Raw genomic sequence first — 16,242 nt, 5'->3', positions numbered from 1 at the left:
GACTTTCAGGATCTTTAAATACAGACCATTCATAATCCACAATGGTACAATTTATGTTTGTGGTGAGAGTTTCAGTTTCCAGCTTATCTTGAACTAAATCTAAGTCTGTGGAAAGCAAACAGAAAGGGTCAGGATAAATGAGGCCAGCTTACAATGATAAACAGAGGGCTTTTAAAAATCCCACATTCTCTGGCCTTGTCATATTACTGATTCATGCCTTCACACATAAAAGAGGGGTTTGTCTTACAGTCTGATTAGATAGTATCTTGAAACTTCTGAGTCAAAAGTAAGAATTGTTGTTTTGTTCACTGAAAGATGGTGGTAACTGATTTTTCACCAGGAAATTTTAAAAGCAGAGCAATTAGTTTGTGCTGTTCTTTACATACCTTTGATCCTTTCATCAGTAGTCCCTGAATGAATGGCAATTGGATGTTATCTAAAACACACTTAATGGAATAAAAAGCCTTGTACTAGAACTGGGAGATGAATGAACTGTAGGGTGCGGGAATTCAAGAAATTCTAAAAACTTATTTGTTCAGTAAAATCATCTGGGGGACTTTCAGAAAATGAAGAATCTGGAAACTCCATCTTGAATTAATGGAATCAGAATTTCTACAGGCTGACACCCAGAATTCTACATTTACAAAAGGTTTCCAGATAACTCATAATTATCTAATCCACCCAAGTAAATTTTTGCAACAATTTTCAGAAATGAAGATTCTAAGTTCAAATGATGGCATCAACTATGGCAATCAATTATAATCCTACATGAGATATAAGAACTAGATCTGCTGTCCCATTCCTTCCTCCAGATATTCCTTTTTTTTAGGACCCTGCCTCTTTATTTGTTAAACAAATAATTCTTAAATGCCTATTCTGCTAGAATTGAAAATATGATAGTGGACACAATAGAAATGATTATTTTCTCATGGAGCCTATTGCTCTCAGTCACTGGAATACTGTAAGAGATCTATTCAGGAAATTTTCCTGAATTTATAATCTTGACTTTTTTTTTTTTTACTGGTATTTCCTCAATTTTTCCACTTGCTACAGACAAGCCTTTGGGATTCCTGGCCCAAGTGGTGGAGAGCAACTGTGGTCAATAGCTCTTAAATTTACATATCCTCCATTCAAGATAATAGCTAATTCCAAAAGAAGTTCTCTGGCTCAGCTGGAGCTGAGTAGCTCTCCTAAATCAGCCTCTGTGGTTTAGAGGAGAAGGGTCACGTTACAGAGAGATAGTTGCTCCAATTGAACTACATCATAAGAGGATGGGCAATTCTATTAGAAAGAGAAGATTGATAGACAATTAAATACATTCCAAAAACACTTCTCTGAGGACAATTCATTTATGCAGCTTACTGTCTGAATTTTGGCTCTGCTCAAGTAATTAAGTTCTTATAGTCATTCTTTCATTATTTACTAATAAAGCATTTATTATGCATTGACCTGATCCCAAGGATAAAAAGAAGCAAGGATTGTGTAGAGATTAGCAGTGAAGGCAAAGTGAAATGAAGTCGCCCAGTCGTGTCCGAATCTTTTGCGATTCCATGAACTGTAGCCTACAAGGCTCCTCTGTCCATGGAATTTTCCAGGTGAGAGTACTGGAGTGGGTTGCCATTTCCTTCTCCAGGGGATCTTCCCAACCCAGGGATCGAACCCAGGTCACCCGCATTGCAGGCAGATGCTTTACCGTCTGAGCCACCAAACAGGCACATAATGAATATTGCTGCTGCTGCTGCTAAGTCACTTCAGTCGTGTCTGACTCTGTGTGACCCCATGGACTGCAGCCTACCGGGCTCCTCTGTCCACGAGATTTTCCAGGCAAGAGTACTGGAGTGGGGTGCCATTGCCGTCTCCATAATGAACATTAGTAGGTAGCAAAATATACTAAGTACGAAGAAAACACAAGAGAGTTAAAGAAATCTTCACATTACCTTAAATGAGTCTTAACGAATATATAGACATTTTCCTGGCCAGGTAAAGTGAAAAGGTTCCCAAACAAAGCATACTATAGAAACAAAGATTTGCGCGGCAGAAGGAAGTTTCACGATCGAGAAGTAACTATGGCTAGAAGACTAGTCATTGTGGAAGTGATTTGCCAGTCCTGCCACTGTGGGCTGTGTGCATACGAGCAAGTTACTAAAGCTTTTAGTGCTTGTCCCAGGACTGTTGTGAGGATTAACTTTTCTAGTGCATGTGAAGGGTTTAGAATACTGCTGGCATATCTTTGGTGCTTAATAAATGTTTGATTATTATCACTGTCAAATCATCATTGTCAGGAAGCATTTAACAAGAGGCTTCCTGTGTGATGTTTTGGATCTATCAGGAACCCTCTGGCCCTTATTGATTCCTGAATATTCAGGAATTAAGAGGAGAGGCACGCCTTTCCCGGGGCTGAGGAATCCAGGCATTTCTCATTACAGTGATAAGTACCCTCTTCCTTTTTAAGAGCCAAATGGTAAAGGTGATCATTTGCAACTCTCTCTCTTTGATAGGGATCATCTTATGTTTTGTAAGTCTGGAATCTTAATCTTTGTCTTTGCTGAGAACAACCACCTGGTAAGAGTATATATGCCCACGCCATGTTGATTAAAACACCTTTGCTCCATCAGAGCTTTGGTCCCTGTGTCTTTCTTTCTTCCTTTTCCTTCTTTCTGTCTTTCTCTCTCTCTCTATTTCTGGCTAATTCATTGGAGCACGGAGGCCCGCTGAGCTCTTCTTGCCCGGGCTTCTAAGACCCTCTCGAGAAGGCACACTGCGCCTTCACCCACTCGAGAGGGCGCTCAGTGCCCACGTGCAGCAGCGCGCGCCCTAAGAACAAGGCTCTATTGGCTTTCCGAGTAAACCAGGGGATATCAGCCTCTTTCTCTCTCTTACTCTCGGAACCACCGGGTTCCAGTCCATTAAAGGACCAACACATCATCACCATTATTTCAAACAAATGTGCTATTCCTGGAGGTGTTTCTTTTACTTGTGAGAGGAGAGCCCATTTTGTTTATCATCATACCACAAATATTGTGGTTTGGGTGTGGCCCAGGGTGCAAAAGAGTAAGTTTAAAGATCATGTACATTAGCTTGCTGATAAGGTCAGGGTAGATGTCTAAGACTTAGCTGAGGAAATTCCACTCTTCAAAAAACCACATGCTGCTTTTATGGAATCATATACTCCCACCAAGAATTATCAATTCTACTTGGTTTCATAAAAGATTTCTACTGACTATACCTGTCATTCAGCCCAGTCCCCACCATGGAGTCTATAAACCAGGATCCAACTTCACTCTTTCAGAATAATGTTCCAAAGCATGAACCAATCTCAAAAACACAACACCACACCACAGAGACAGCTAAATTTCAAGTTCACAATTATTTCCTGTGAATTCTTAGGACTTTGGCTCAAGGGCTGAGACCAATACTCCCTTAGGTTTTAGTAGGAGTTAAAGAATTGTTTCTATTCCTGCCAATCCTTTATCTCTTCAGTCAATTACCAGCCATGAGGACAATATCATTTTGAACCAGAAAAATCCATCCCCAAACCACTATCATTGTTGATTCTTTTATTTCTAGCTTTTCCGAGGACCCCAACTTTGCTTCTTCTGTACACATAGGGCTCTTTCTATTAAAATTTTCAAGTCACTGTCTAGGTGGTTAGAATGCAGATATAAAGGTCATGGTCCTTAGTAAGTGTCCCTGGGTGAAAGTCAGATGCTTAAAATGAACACATACACATACAACATTGTAGGAACCAGCAAAAAAAACAGCACAAAATAAATGCTCAACATGAGCATGTTCAGGTGAATTTTGTTTCTTACACTGAGCCATAAGACACTAATTATATTTGGCTTGACATTTAAAAAGCAGCAATTATATGTGATTCCAACTAATGAAGGTTCTGAAGGGATTAATCATTGGGTATTGTTGGAGTATTGGGAAATATTTACAAGGACTAAAGACCTGGATTTTAAAAATTCAACTTTTTTCCTTGTTAGAAAAGCAATATATCAGAGAAGAATCTTAAAGAATAAGTTCATTTGCACAATCTCTCCACTTTTACTGCCACTCCTCAAGTGTAATCCATCATCACCTCTCCCTTGGAGTACTGTAAGAGCTTCTTAACTGGCTTCTCTGCATTCATTCTTCTTGAACTTGCATATGAACTTGGGTGAACATCCATGTACACACATGTACAATGGACAGGAGTTTGAGAAAGCTCCAAGAGATGTTGAAGGACAGGGAAGCCTGGCGTGCTGCAGTCCATGGTGTCACAAAGAGTTGGATAGGACTGAGCAGCTGAACAACATGAAATAAAAGAAATGAAAGAAAAAAATAAACACATAAGAGACTTCCCTGGTGGTCTAGCAGTTAAGGGTTCACCTGCCAATGCAGGGGACACAAATTCAATCCCTTGTCAAGGAGGATCCCACATGCCATGGAATACCTAAGCCGCAAATGCACACAACTACTGAGCCCACACTCTAGGGCCAACAAGACACCTGCTGAAGCCTGTGAGCCTGGGGTCCACACTGCACAGCAAGGAGGCCACTTCAACAAAGACTGTCCCTTGCTCACTGCAACTCAAGAAAGCCCCTGCTCAGCAATGAAGACCAAGCACAGTGAAAAAGAAAATAAATACATAAATAAAAATAAACTCATGAGACCTACTTAAAAGCTTTCCAAAGCAAAGGAAACCACCAATAAAACAAAAAAGACAACTTACTGAATGGAAGAAAATATTTGCAAATAATATGAGCAAAATGGGATCCAAACAACTCCACATAAATGACTCATACAACTCAACATCCAAAAATCAAACAACCCAGTTAAAATATGGGGAGAAGAAATGGATAGACATTTTTTCAAAGAAGCTATGCAGATGGCCAACAGATATATGAAAAGATGCTCAACATTGTTAGCCATCAGGAAAATGCAAATCAAAACCACAATGAGGATTAAAGAAAAAGAAAGAAAAGACAAAACCTCAAATTGTAAATAGAAACAAGAACAAAGTAGCATATACACACAAAAAAGAAATGAAAACAGAACCAAAAAGAAAACAAAACACAAGAGAACAACCAGACAAACTAAAGAAACCAAAAAGGAAATCAAACAATTTAAAAAAACTAAACAAACAAACCATGAAACAAAACCAAAGCAGAGTGCCAACTGAAGAATACATCAAAGAAAGCAAAACAGACAAAATTATCAGAAATAAATAAAAGATAATTGAAATGATTAAAAGCTGAAATCTTAACACTTTTGGAAATAGGGATGATCCTTGAGAATTTGGGCTTCCCTGGTGGCTCAGATGGCAAAGCATCTGCCAGCAATGAGGAATACCCGAGTTTGATCCCTGGGTTGGGAAGATCCCTTGGAGAAGGAAATGGCAACCCTCTCTAGTATTCTTGCCTGGACAATCCCATGGGCAGAAGTCCCTGGTAGGCTGCAGTCCATGGGGTTGCAAAGAGTCAGACATGGCTGTGCAACTTCACTTTCTTGAGAATATTATACAAAATGAAAAAAATCAAGCAAAGACAGATACCATGTGATTTCATTCCTTTGTGGATACAAAAATAAAATAATTTAAAAACAAACATATAGAACAGTGCAGTGGTTACTTGAATGGAAGTAGTTGGGAGGATGGTAAAATGGGTAAAGAAGGTCAACACCAATACAGTATATTAACACATATATAAGGAATTTAGAAAGATGGTAACAATGACCCTATATGTGAGAGAACAAAAAAGACACCGTATAGAAGTAAAGAACAGTCTTTTGGACTCTGTGGGAGAAGGCGAGGGTGGGATGATTTGAAAGAATAGCACTGAAACACGTATATTATCATATGTGAAACAGATCACCAGTCCAGGTCCGATGCATGAATCAGGGTGCTCAGGGCTGGTGCACTGGGTTGACCCTGAGGGATGGGATGGGGAGGGAGGTGGGAGGGGGTTCAGAATGCAGAACACATGTACACCCATGACTGATTCATGTCAATGTGTGGTAAAACCCACTACAGGATTGTAAAGTAATTAGCCTTCAATTAAAATAAATTAGAAAGAAAAAGATGAGAGAGAAAAAAAAAAAAAGAAGGTCAACTGTATGGTGACTGATGGAAAAGAAAACATTTGGTGGTGAGCATGCTGTAGTGTCTCAGAAGGTGAAATATAATTTTCCACACCTGAAATTTGTATAATGTTATAAACCAAGGTAACCTCAATAGGGTGTTAAAAACACTTTAAAGTCACAATGCTTTCTTCAGAAATGTAAACCCTTGGGGAGAAAGCCCAGCGGTTTGAAGCGCACTCCGCTGTGTGACTAGGGTGCTCACACCTGGTTCCGTGGCAACCAGAAGGGGAAGGGGAGCTGCGAGGGGTGTGGTCGTGCCCGCGGCTGATTCTTGCTGATGTATGGCAGAGAGCCACAGGATTCTGTACGCAATTATCCTGCAGTTCAAAAATAAATTCAGTTCAGTTCAGTTGCTCAGTCATGTCCGACTCTTTGTGACCCCATGAACCATACCACGCAAGGCCTCCCTGTCCATCACCAACTCCTGGAGTTTACGCCAACTCCTGGAGTTTACGCCAACTCCCATCCATCGAGTCGGTGATGTCATCCAGCCATCTCATCCTCTGTCGCCCCTTTCTCCCCCTGCCCCCAATCCTACTCAGCATTAGTGTCTTTTCCAGTGAGTCAGCTCTTCGCATCAGGTGGCCAAAGTATTGGAGTTTCAGCTTCAGCATCAGTCCCTCCAATGAACACCCAGGACTGGTCTCCTTTAGAATGGACTGGTTGGATCTTGCAATTCAAGGGACTCTCAAGAGTCTTCTACAACACCACAGGTCAAAAGCATCAATTCTTCACTGCTCAGCTTTCTTATAGTCCAACTTTCACATCCATACATGAATACTGGGAAATAACCATAGCCTTGACTAGACGGAACTTTGTTGGCAAAGTAATGTCTCTGCTTTTTAATGTGCTGTCTAGGTTGGTCATAAATTTCCTTCCAAGGAGTAAGCATCTTTTAATTTCATGGCATCACCATCTGCAGTGATTTTGAAGCCCCTAAAATAGTCAACCACTGTTTACAGTTTCCCCATCTATTTGCCATGAAGTGAGGGGACCTGATGCCATGATCTTAGTTTTCTGAATCTTGAGCTTTAAGAAAACTTTTTCACTCTCCTCTTTCACTTTCATCAAGAGGCTTTTTAGTTCTTCACTTTCTGCCATAAGGGTGGTGCCATCTGCATATCTGATATTATTGATAATTCTCCCGGTAATATTGATTCCAGCTTGTGCTTCCTCCAGCCCAGAGTTTCTCATGATGTACTCTGCATATAAGTTAAATAAGCAGGGTGACAGTACACAGTCTTGACATACTCCTTTTCCTATTTGGAACCAGTCTGTTGTTCCATGTCCAGTTCTGTTGCTTTGTGACCTGCATACAGGTTTCTCAATTTATTAAAAAAAAAAAAGTAATCTGAGGAAACCAGAATAAAAGGAAAATGTCCAATCTTAACAACGACAACAAAAGAACATTTCCCAATTCCAGGAAGCTTTCATATCCTCCTAGAGATTTTGAAAGCTTCTGCTCATGTGTTGAATTAAAACAACTCTTCCTTTCAATGGGGGAGAGGTAATGCACCTGACCCAGCATGATGCCAGTGTAGGCAGTCAGCAGAGAGGGAGCCCAGCCCCTCCTCCCAGGGGTCAGGCCACACCATCCTCTGGACTGTGATTGGCTCCAGCTCTTGCCTAAGGGACATTTAATGACGAATAAGAACACTGCTAAACGATCAGCCAGCAGAGAGAAGAGAGACAGGCAGACTAATGTTGGGTGCGGGAAAAGGTAGTACAGTCTTCATCAGGACAAAAAAAGACTCAGGACAGAGAAGTGAGACGCTAGGAAGGAGCTCACTATCAGGTTTGCCAAGAGTCAAGAAGTCTAAAAAGTTTTCTGTATAGGCTTCTTACTTCATGGAATGAAAGGAGAGGGAAAAGTTCATTCTGTAGTTCAATCAGGTGAGAATTAGAAATTCCAGGTGTCAAGCCAGAAATTCTAAAAGTACAAAGGCAATGATGTTTGAAGAAAAGCCTGAGGGCAATGGGAGCCTTGTAGACGAGAACCAGCTGTACCTAGGTTCGAGGCATCAGGCAAATGGGAAACCAGGAGCAAGTGGAAAAGCCAAGTTCTCTGCAAGGCAGGAGGCAAATGCGAAGTGTGACTTGCCCAGGAAAAGCCTCAACAGGTACACCTGGCAGGAGATCCAGAGACACAGACAGGAGACTGACCAGTGGCTGGTGATCAATCGCAAGGTCTACGATGTTACTGGCTGGGCGGACAGGCATCCCGGTGGGCGCAAGGTTCTCAACCACTACGCTGGGGAATACGCCACGGTAAGGAAGTCAAAGTCTGCCCTCTCTCTCTCTGTTCCAGCTGCTGGGTGGCTGGGACCTCGGCTGTCTTTCCAAAAGCATTTCAAGTATGTGTTCAAGCTCCATGATCACTCATCTCCTCCCAAATCAATTTTTCAAGATTCCTATCCAGCAAAAAGTTGAAAGCTAATTGAGCCTGAAGGTCTAGCTATTATTTACACTAGTTTTGGGATGAGTTCAGGTGCTGACAGTAGATACTATGTGTATTTCAGGTTTTGGTTTTTGTTCTTGGCATTATGTTTTTTGTTTGTTTGTTTGTTTGTCTTGTTTTGAAATGGAGTCATTGTCTTATAAGAAGAAAGTTACAAATAAGTGAGTAAAATCTGGAAAAAAATGTCTTCACTCAAGTAGAAATTTCTCAGACTCCTACAACTGGAGTGCGTGAAACAGACAGCAATACATCAGGCGAGCATCAAAATGTTGAACGATGTTGAAAGTGTACAGTGACACAGGCTTTTAGACTTTGTAGAGTTCTTTTTTGTCGTGTAGTTCATTCAGTGTGATACAGGTAATACAACCCGCTTTTATGGAAGAAGTAACTGAAATCACTGGTTAAGTGACTCACCCAAGTTCACCCAGCCATCAGATCTCAGATTCAAAACACTTATCTTTCTTAACTTTCAGTCTTAACCACTTTCCTTCACTGTTTTTCCTCATAACTCTCCTACACCAAAATAGCTGAAAAAACAGACTTTCAGTGGATGCCTAAAATACCATGCATCATGTGTGTTAAGGCGCTTCAGCTGCGTCCAACTCTTTGTGTCCCTGTGGACCACATTCTGCCAGGCACCTCTGTCCATGGGATTCTCCAGGCATGAATACTGGAGTGGGTTGCCATTCTCTTTTCCGGGGGATCTTCCTGACCCAGGGATCAAACCTGTATCTCTTACCTCTCCAGCATTGGCAGGAGTGTTCTTACCATTAGCACCACTTGGGAAGCCCAAAGACACCATAGACACATTCAAATGCATGACCTCACTTAAACCTCATCGTAAGGAAAGTGAATGGTATTCCCATATTAAAGATGGAAAAAACTGATACTAAAACATGAAAATAATGTATCTCAGGCCACACGAATAACAGTGACAGATTTTTAAATCAGATAGGGTTTTTTTTTTTTTTTTTTACCATAAAGCCCTTTATAGCTGATCTTCAAAACAAAATTTTCATTTAATATTGAAGACGGAGGTTTCTCAATCCTTAAATGCATTTAGGAATTCACCCTAAATTATTCTATAAGAAAGTTGATTTTAGCCCAATTAGGAATGTTTTCTCCACATTATACACATGAAAAAATGGAGAATAAAATGTGTTAAATAAACTAATTCAAGATCAGAAAATTAGCATATTATAGAGTAGAAATTTAAACATTATTTTAATGTTACCCTTGTTGTTTTCATGTTAGCATATAATTTTTCCAACTGGTTTCAAAGCATAGGATTAAAAATATTGATTCATGAAATTCTGCTCTGTGTTACCTGACTGATAAAAACAGAATACACAAGCATATGGCAAGTTTGCAAAAAAGAAAGATTTTGTTTTTTGACACTAGCAGCATCTTCTTTCCCCAATTCTCATCTCCCCCAAATTTCTCAACTTCTCTGTCTAATCAGGATCTTCTATCATCTTCTCATCTTGATTCTGCAGTCAAAGAATGTCTTTCTGAGCAGACCCTTCCACATCCCCACCACTCCGGTCTGATCTGATATTTTTAAAACAAAGCTCAACCTTTTCCTGGGAAAGTGTGCATGAGCTTGTGGCCCATGATGGGAGTCTCACATATGTCAGGAAGATCCTAGGAAGCCAGAGAGCTGAGGATAGAAGAAGCCAAGTGACAGGCATTTGTGCAAGAATCAGGGGAAAGATTAACAAAAATAAAGGGAAAAAATACTTGTTGATGTATGACAGAAAACCACAAAATTCTGTAAAGCAATTATACTTCACTTAAAAAAATAATGTGACAAAAAAAAAAGGAAAAAAAATACTACAGATCTCATCTCCACAACACAAAGAAAATATGGACAATGCTTTTCTAACACAAGTCACAGAATCAGCTCAGAGGATGTGTTAGAAAAATATGTACCTTCAACCACCTTGAATATAACTGGTAGATGTAGCTTGCAGGAAGAAGCTCAGCTGATGAATTTGTCATTTGCTGGTGAGTTTTATCTCCCAGAACTCAGAGAAAGATCATGATTCTGCATCCAATTCTAGTCAACAAGAAAGAATTGAATGTTATGGGAAAATACACATGACACCTTAGGATTTGTGTCTTGAGGATGAACACCCTGAGCATGGTCAGTCATGTGCCCTAGACTTTTAGAAGGCAGATCCAGAATGTTCAGAGAAAAGTCTCCAGGGGATGATGGCTAGAGAAGAATGGAAGGGTGCCAGGAGAATTCTGACAACCACGGTATTCCATGGCCACTCAGAGAACATGGAGCCTGAGGTGCAGTATACTGGTTACATAAGCCTGGGAAAGTCCCTGAAATGCTCTGGAACTCAGCTTCATCATCTACATAATAGGAACTACCTTACCTATCTAATTGGTAAATGATACTAAAGCTTGTAAAGGGTTTAGCATAATACCAGATGCACCTTTCATTAAGCTATAGCTACTGTTATTCATATCACAGCATCCATAGCCTCAGAGATGTGACTCACATTTCCTGTTTACCACCTGCTTAGAAGTCCTGATTGTTGCCTACTGGGAACAGAGGAATACGTGGTGGAGAAACAGCATGCTCTCTAGGGAAGGAGGGAAGACCAAGAAGTCAGAGAACCTAAGGTCAAATGCTCTCTCTACAGCCTAAAAACTTTTTGCAAGCTGTACCCTGAAAGGCAAATGTGCACCAAATATGATCTCTGTGCACAAGCCCTGGACCATAGCTGCACCTGCCCAGAGGGGAGCATCTTTCCTTATTTACATAGAAACTCTTCCCCAAGCCTCCATCCTTCTCATGAAAAGTGCATAATGATACCAAGGTAATTTGTTCCATAAGGTCACTCATTCATTCATTCATGTGGTGAATCATTCTAAACTTTGTGAGGTGTCCAGTCTAATGTTTAAGAGTACAAATTTGGGAATGAAAGAGGTGTGGTTTCTATCTGGGCTCCTCCACTTACCAGGAATGTCCTGAGAAGCTTGCTGAAGTTCTTGGAACCTCAGCTCCTTTATCTAGAAAGTGGGATAATGATACTTCTATCTTAGTATGGTTGTCAAAGTCAGTGGAGATAAAATAAAGGTTTTCTTCTTATACCTGGGACAGATTAAACACTCAAAAAATGGTGTTTATTATTACTTAGTTATTCTGAAATAAGTTGTCATTTTTTTCAAGGAATTTTACTAGAGTAAGTTAGTTGCTCCATCATGTCCAACTCTTTGTGACCCCATGGACTGCAGCACAACAGGCCTGCCTGTCCATCACCAACACACAGAGTTTACTTAAACTCATATCCATTGAGGCACTGCTGCCATCCAATCACCTCATCCTCTGTCATTCTCTTCTCCTCCCACCTACAACCTTTCCTAGCATCAGGATCTTATCAAATGAGTCAGCTCTTTGCATCAGGTGACAAAAGCAGTGGAGTTTCAGCTTCAACATCAGTCCTTCCAATGAATATTCAAGACTGATTTCCTGTAGGATGGACTGGTTGGATGTCCTTGCAGTCCAAGGAACTCTAAAAGGTCTTCTCCAAAACCATATTTCAAAAGCATCAATTCTTTGGTGCTCACATTTGTTTATAGTGCAACTCTCACATCCCTACATGAATACTGGGAAAAAGACATAGCCTTCAGTAGACGGACCTTCGTTGGCAAAGTAACATCTCTGCTTTTTAATATGCTCTCTAGCTTGGTCATAACTTTTCTCCCAAGGAGTAAGTGTCTTTTAATTTCATGGCTGCAGTCACCATCTGCAGTGATTTTGGAGCCCAAAAAATAAAGTCTGCCACTGTTTCCAATGTTTCCCATCTATTTGCCATGAAGTGATGGGACCGGATGCCATGATCTTAGTTTTATGAATGTTGAGCTTTAAGCCAACTTTTTCACTCTCCTCTTTCACTTGCATCAAGAGGCTCTTTAGTTCTTCTTCACTTTCTGCCATAAGGGTGGTGTCATCTGCATATCTGATGTTATTGATATTTCTCCCAGCAATCTTGATTCCAGCTTGTGCTTCCTCCAGCTCAGAGTTTCTCATGATGTACTCTGCATAGAAGTTAAATAAGCAGGGTGACAATATACAGCCTTGACACACTCCTTTTCCTATTTGGAACCGGTCTGTTGTTCCATGTCCAGTTCTAACTGTTGCTTCCTGACCTGCATACAGTTTTCACAAGAGGCAGGTCAGGTGGTCTGGTATTCCCAACTCTTTCAGAATTTTCCACAGTTAATTGTGATCCACAGTCAAAGGCTTTGGGATAGTCAATAAAGCACAAATAGGTGTTTTTCTGGAACTCCCTTGCTTTTTCAATAATCCAGCAGATTTTGGCAATTTAGTCTCTGGTTCCTATACCTTTTCTGAATCCAGCTTGAACATGTGGAATTTCACGGTTCATGCAATGTTGAAGCCTGACTTGGAGATTGAGCATTACTTTACTAGCATGTGAGATGAGTGCAACTGTGCAATAGTTTGAGTATTCTTTGGCATTGTCTTTCTTTGGGATTGGAATGAAACTGACCTTTTCCAGTCCTGTGTCCACTACCGAGTTTTCCAAATTTGCTGGCAAAATGAGTGCAGCACTTTCACAGCATCATCTTTTAGGTTTTGAAAGAGCTCAACTGGATTTCCATCCCCTCCACTAGCTTTGTTTGTAGTGATGCTTCCTAAGGCCCACTTGACTTCACATTCCAGGATGTCTGGCTCTAGGTGAGTGACAACTCCATCGTGATTACCTGGGTCTTGAAGATTTTTTTTTGTACAGTTCTTCTATATATCCTTGCCACCTTTTCTAAATATTTTTGGTTTCTGTTTGTTCCATAATATTTCTGTCCTTTATTGAGCCAATCTTTGCATGAAATGTTCCCTTGGTATCTTTAACTTTCTTGAAGAGATCTCTAGTTTTTCCCATTCTATTGTTTTCCTCTATTTCTTTTCATTGATCACTGAGGAAGGCTTGCTTATCTCTCCTTGCTATTCTTTGGAACTCTGCATTCAGACGGGTATATCCCTCCTTTTTTCCTTTGCTTTTCATGTCTCTTCCTGTCAAAGCTATTTGTAAGGCCTCCTCAGACAGCCATTTTGCTTTTTTGCATTTCTTTTTCTTGGGGATGGTCTTGCTCCCTCTCTCCTGTACAATGTCATGAACCTACATCTATAGTTCATCACTTTATCTGTCAGATCTAGTCCCTAGAATCTATTTCTCACTTCCACTGTATAATTGTAAGGGATTTGATTTAGGTCATACCAGAGAGATCTAGTGGTTTTCCCCACTTTCTTCAATTTAAGTCTGAATTTGGCAATAAGAAGTTCATGATCTGAGCCACAGTCACCTTCTGGTCTTACTTTTGCTGACTCTATAGAGCTTCTCAACCTCTGGCTGCAAAGAATCTAATATATCTGATTTCAGTGTTGAAGATCGGGTGATGTCCATGTGTAGAGTCCTCTCTTGTGTTGCTGGAAGAGGGTAAGTCTATTATACAAGGCACAGGCACATGAATTCCTGTTACTGCACGTATTGTTTATCTGATTTTTTTCATATTGTGTGATTTGAAGTTAATACACAATGCTAATAAATAAAATCAAGGCTTAGATCTTCTCACCTGGAAAAACTTACCTATGAAAAGCCAGAAATGACCTATAAGTCCAACAAGAAGAATTAATTATATAGATTACAATATGTCCATATGAAGTATCATTGTATTCTAAGTTGTGTAAGTTACTTCAGTCATGTCTGACTCTGGGTAACCCTATGGACTATAGCCCACTAGGCTCCTCTGTACTTGGCAATTCTCCAGGAAAGAATACTGGAATGAGTTATCCTACTCTCCTCCAGGGGATCTTCCCTACCCAGGGATCAAACCTTCATCTCTTATGTCTCCTGCATTGGCAGGAGGGTTCTTTATGACTAGTGCCACCTGGGAAGTCCCAAGTTTTATATAAGTAAGTCCACAATATTTCTGGGCTCCACAAAAGAAGTAAACACAATCTTGTGAGGTGTGTGCAAGAGCAGCATGTTCAGAACAAAGAAGTCAAGGTTATTACCCAATGTGTGTGGTCATCCACCTCCTTGTGTCTGAACATCATGCTCTGAGAGGGACACTGAGAAACTCAAACTCTTCATCAGAGTAAAAATCCAATATGACAGGAAAAATATGAAAAAAGCCCAGAGGAAATAGAGCAAAATTTGTTTCAAGTGCTTGGAAGACTGCAAGGTGGAAGAAGAACGAGCTGTATGCAAGTCCAAAAGAGTCAGTCATGTGAAATCAATAGAGGCAAGGCTAGAGCGGGGCAGGAGAGGATGTGTACAGAGGTGGGATACGGATCAGGTTCACATTGTGAGTAAGCACCAGCAGAATAGGTGTCCCGGCTTGGCCATATCCTTTGCTTAGCACAATCCTGGTCAACATGATGGCTTGAGGATGAGAAGAGAGGAAGGAAGAAGAGAGGATGAAGGGTGTGGGAAGTAAAGAAAGAGACAAGAGAAGGAGGAGGGGGAGAAAGAATCTTGAGTTCTGAGCAAAGGACTCTGGATTTTACCATCACTGTAGGTCTTCCTCTCCTCCCGCTGCAGGTAATGACACTTCTCTAGCCCAGCATCCCTCCCTACACCCAGTCCTACAAGGAAACCAACCAGGATTCCAGCTGTTTATAAAAGGAAAGTTGTCATCAGTAATAACTGCATCTTTGGTGGGCTGTCAACATTTTTTTTTTTACTTTAAAATTAAATTTTAATTTGATTCTCATTTGAATGACGGTTCAAGTTAAAAAATAGGTACAAGAGTAAAGAGACAAGTGCAGTTAAAGTGCTAATGGGTGATAATGGCCATGAAGAGGGACTCTTTTTCAAACAGCCTGGAGGTTAAGTAAAGTTTGAAGATCAAGAAGACTTAGTCAAGGCAGAATGGATACAGTTATCCGTATGGCTGAGTCCCTTTGCTGTCCACCTGAAGCTATCACAACATTGTCAATAGGCTATGGTCCCACATTAAAAAAAAAAAAAAAAAACAATTAAAGAATCAAAGGAAGGAGTCTACAGAACATGCTGAAATCCTGAGTAAGACACTGACAACAGAAATGAGGAAGAGGGGATGGATAACCAGGAGACATAATTTATAACAGGGGATAAGTGGCTGGGTAAATAAGCAGGAGTAAGGGGTCTAAACTGCCTGATGGATGACTTATGTAGGTAAGTGGGTGGCAGTTGCCCTTATGAGGTAATGAAGCCAGGAAGATGAACAGGTTTGGTCGGGACGCTGGACAGAGAGAGAATCTGGCCTGGAGCTCAGTAAATATATCACAGGAAAACATCTCAAATAATGAAAGTTCTCAAATAATAGAGTGAGTTATGGCAAAAAATAGCCCTCTGTTTATCCCTGTGGGTGGAGGGGAATCTTGGTGACTTCATGTAAACATTCTCCACTCCAAAGTGGCTCTTTTCCAGAACGAAGGCACAAACTGTATTCTCCCTATAAATCAGCCTACTCAAAAATTGTGATCTTCCAGAAATACGAGGGACCTCGATTTAGCATTTGCCTTGAAACAGGTGAGATCTGAGAAGGAACCAGAAGAGAAATTACCCAAAGATGTAGGAATGGGTGTCTGCGGTTGGGTATTGGATATTCTGGTGAGTTTCTGGTTTTTTGGCTAG

The 16,242-nt window shown here is 40.6% G+C and overlaps 1 protein-coding gene across 1 annotated transcript in view; it reads left to right on the top strand.

Annotated features, from left to right (window-relative positions):
• Positions 1 to 7,830: 7,830 nt before the first annotated feature.
• LOC122450481 (fatty acid desaturase 2-like protein FADS2B) overlaps positions 7,831 to 16,242 on the top strand; it is a 914,319-nt gene continuing 905,907 nt past the window's right edge. Inside the window, exon 1 of the mRNA XM_043482856.1 lies at positions 7,831 to 8,394. Within this exon, the coding sequence (XP_043338791.1) occupies positions 8,074 to 8,394 (321 nt within the window). The 5' untranslated portion in view covers positions 7,831 to 8,073. The remainder of the gene's footprint in view (positions 8,395 to 16,242) is intronic.

Source organism: Cervus canadensis, chromosome 11, assembly GCF_019320065.1.
Source record: "Cervus canadensis isolate Bull #8, Minnesota chromosome 11, ASM1932006v1, whole genome shotgun sequence".
NCBI lineage: Eukaryota > Metazoa > Chordata > Mammalia > Artiodactyla > Cervidae > Cervus > Cervus canadensis.
This window is presented reverse-complemented; position numbering and strand designations above follow the sequence as displayed.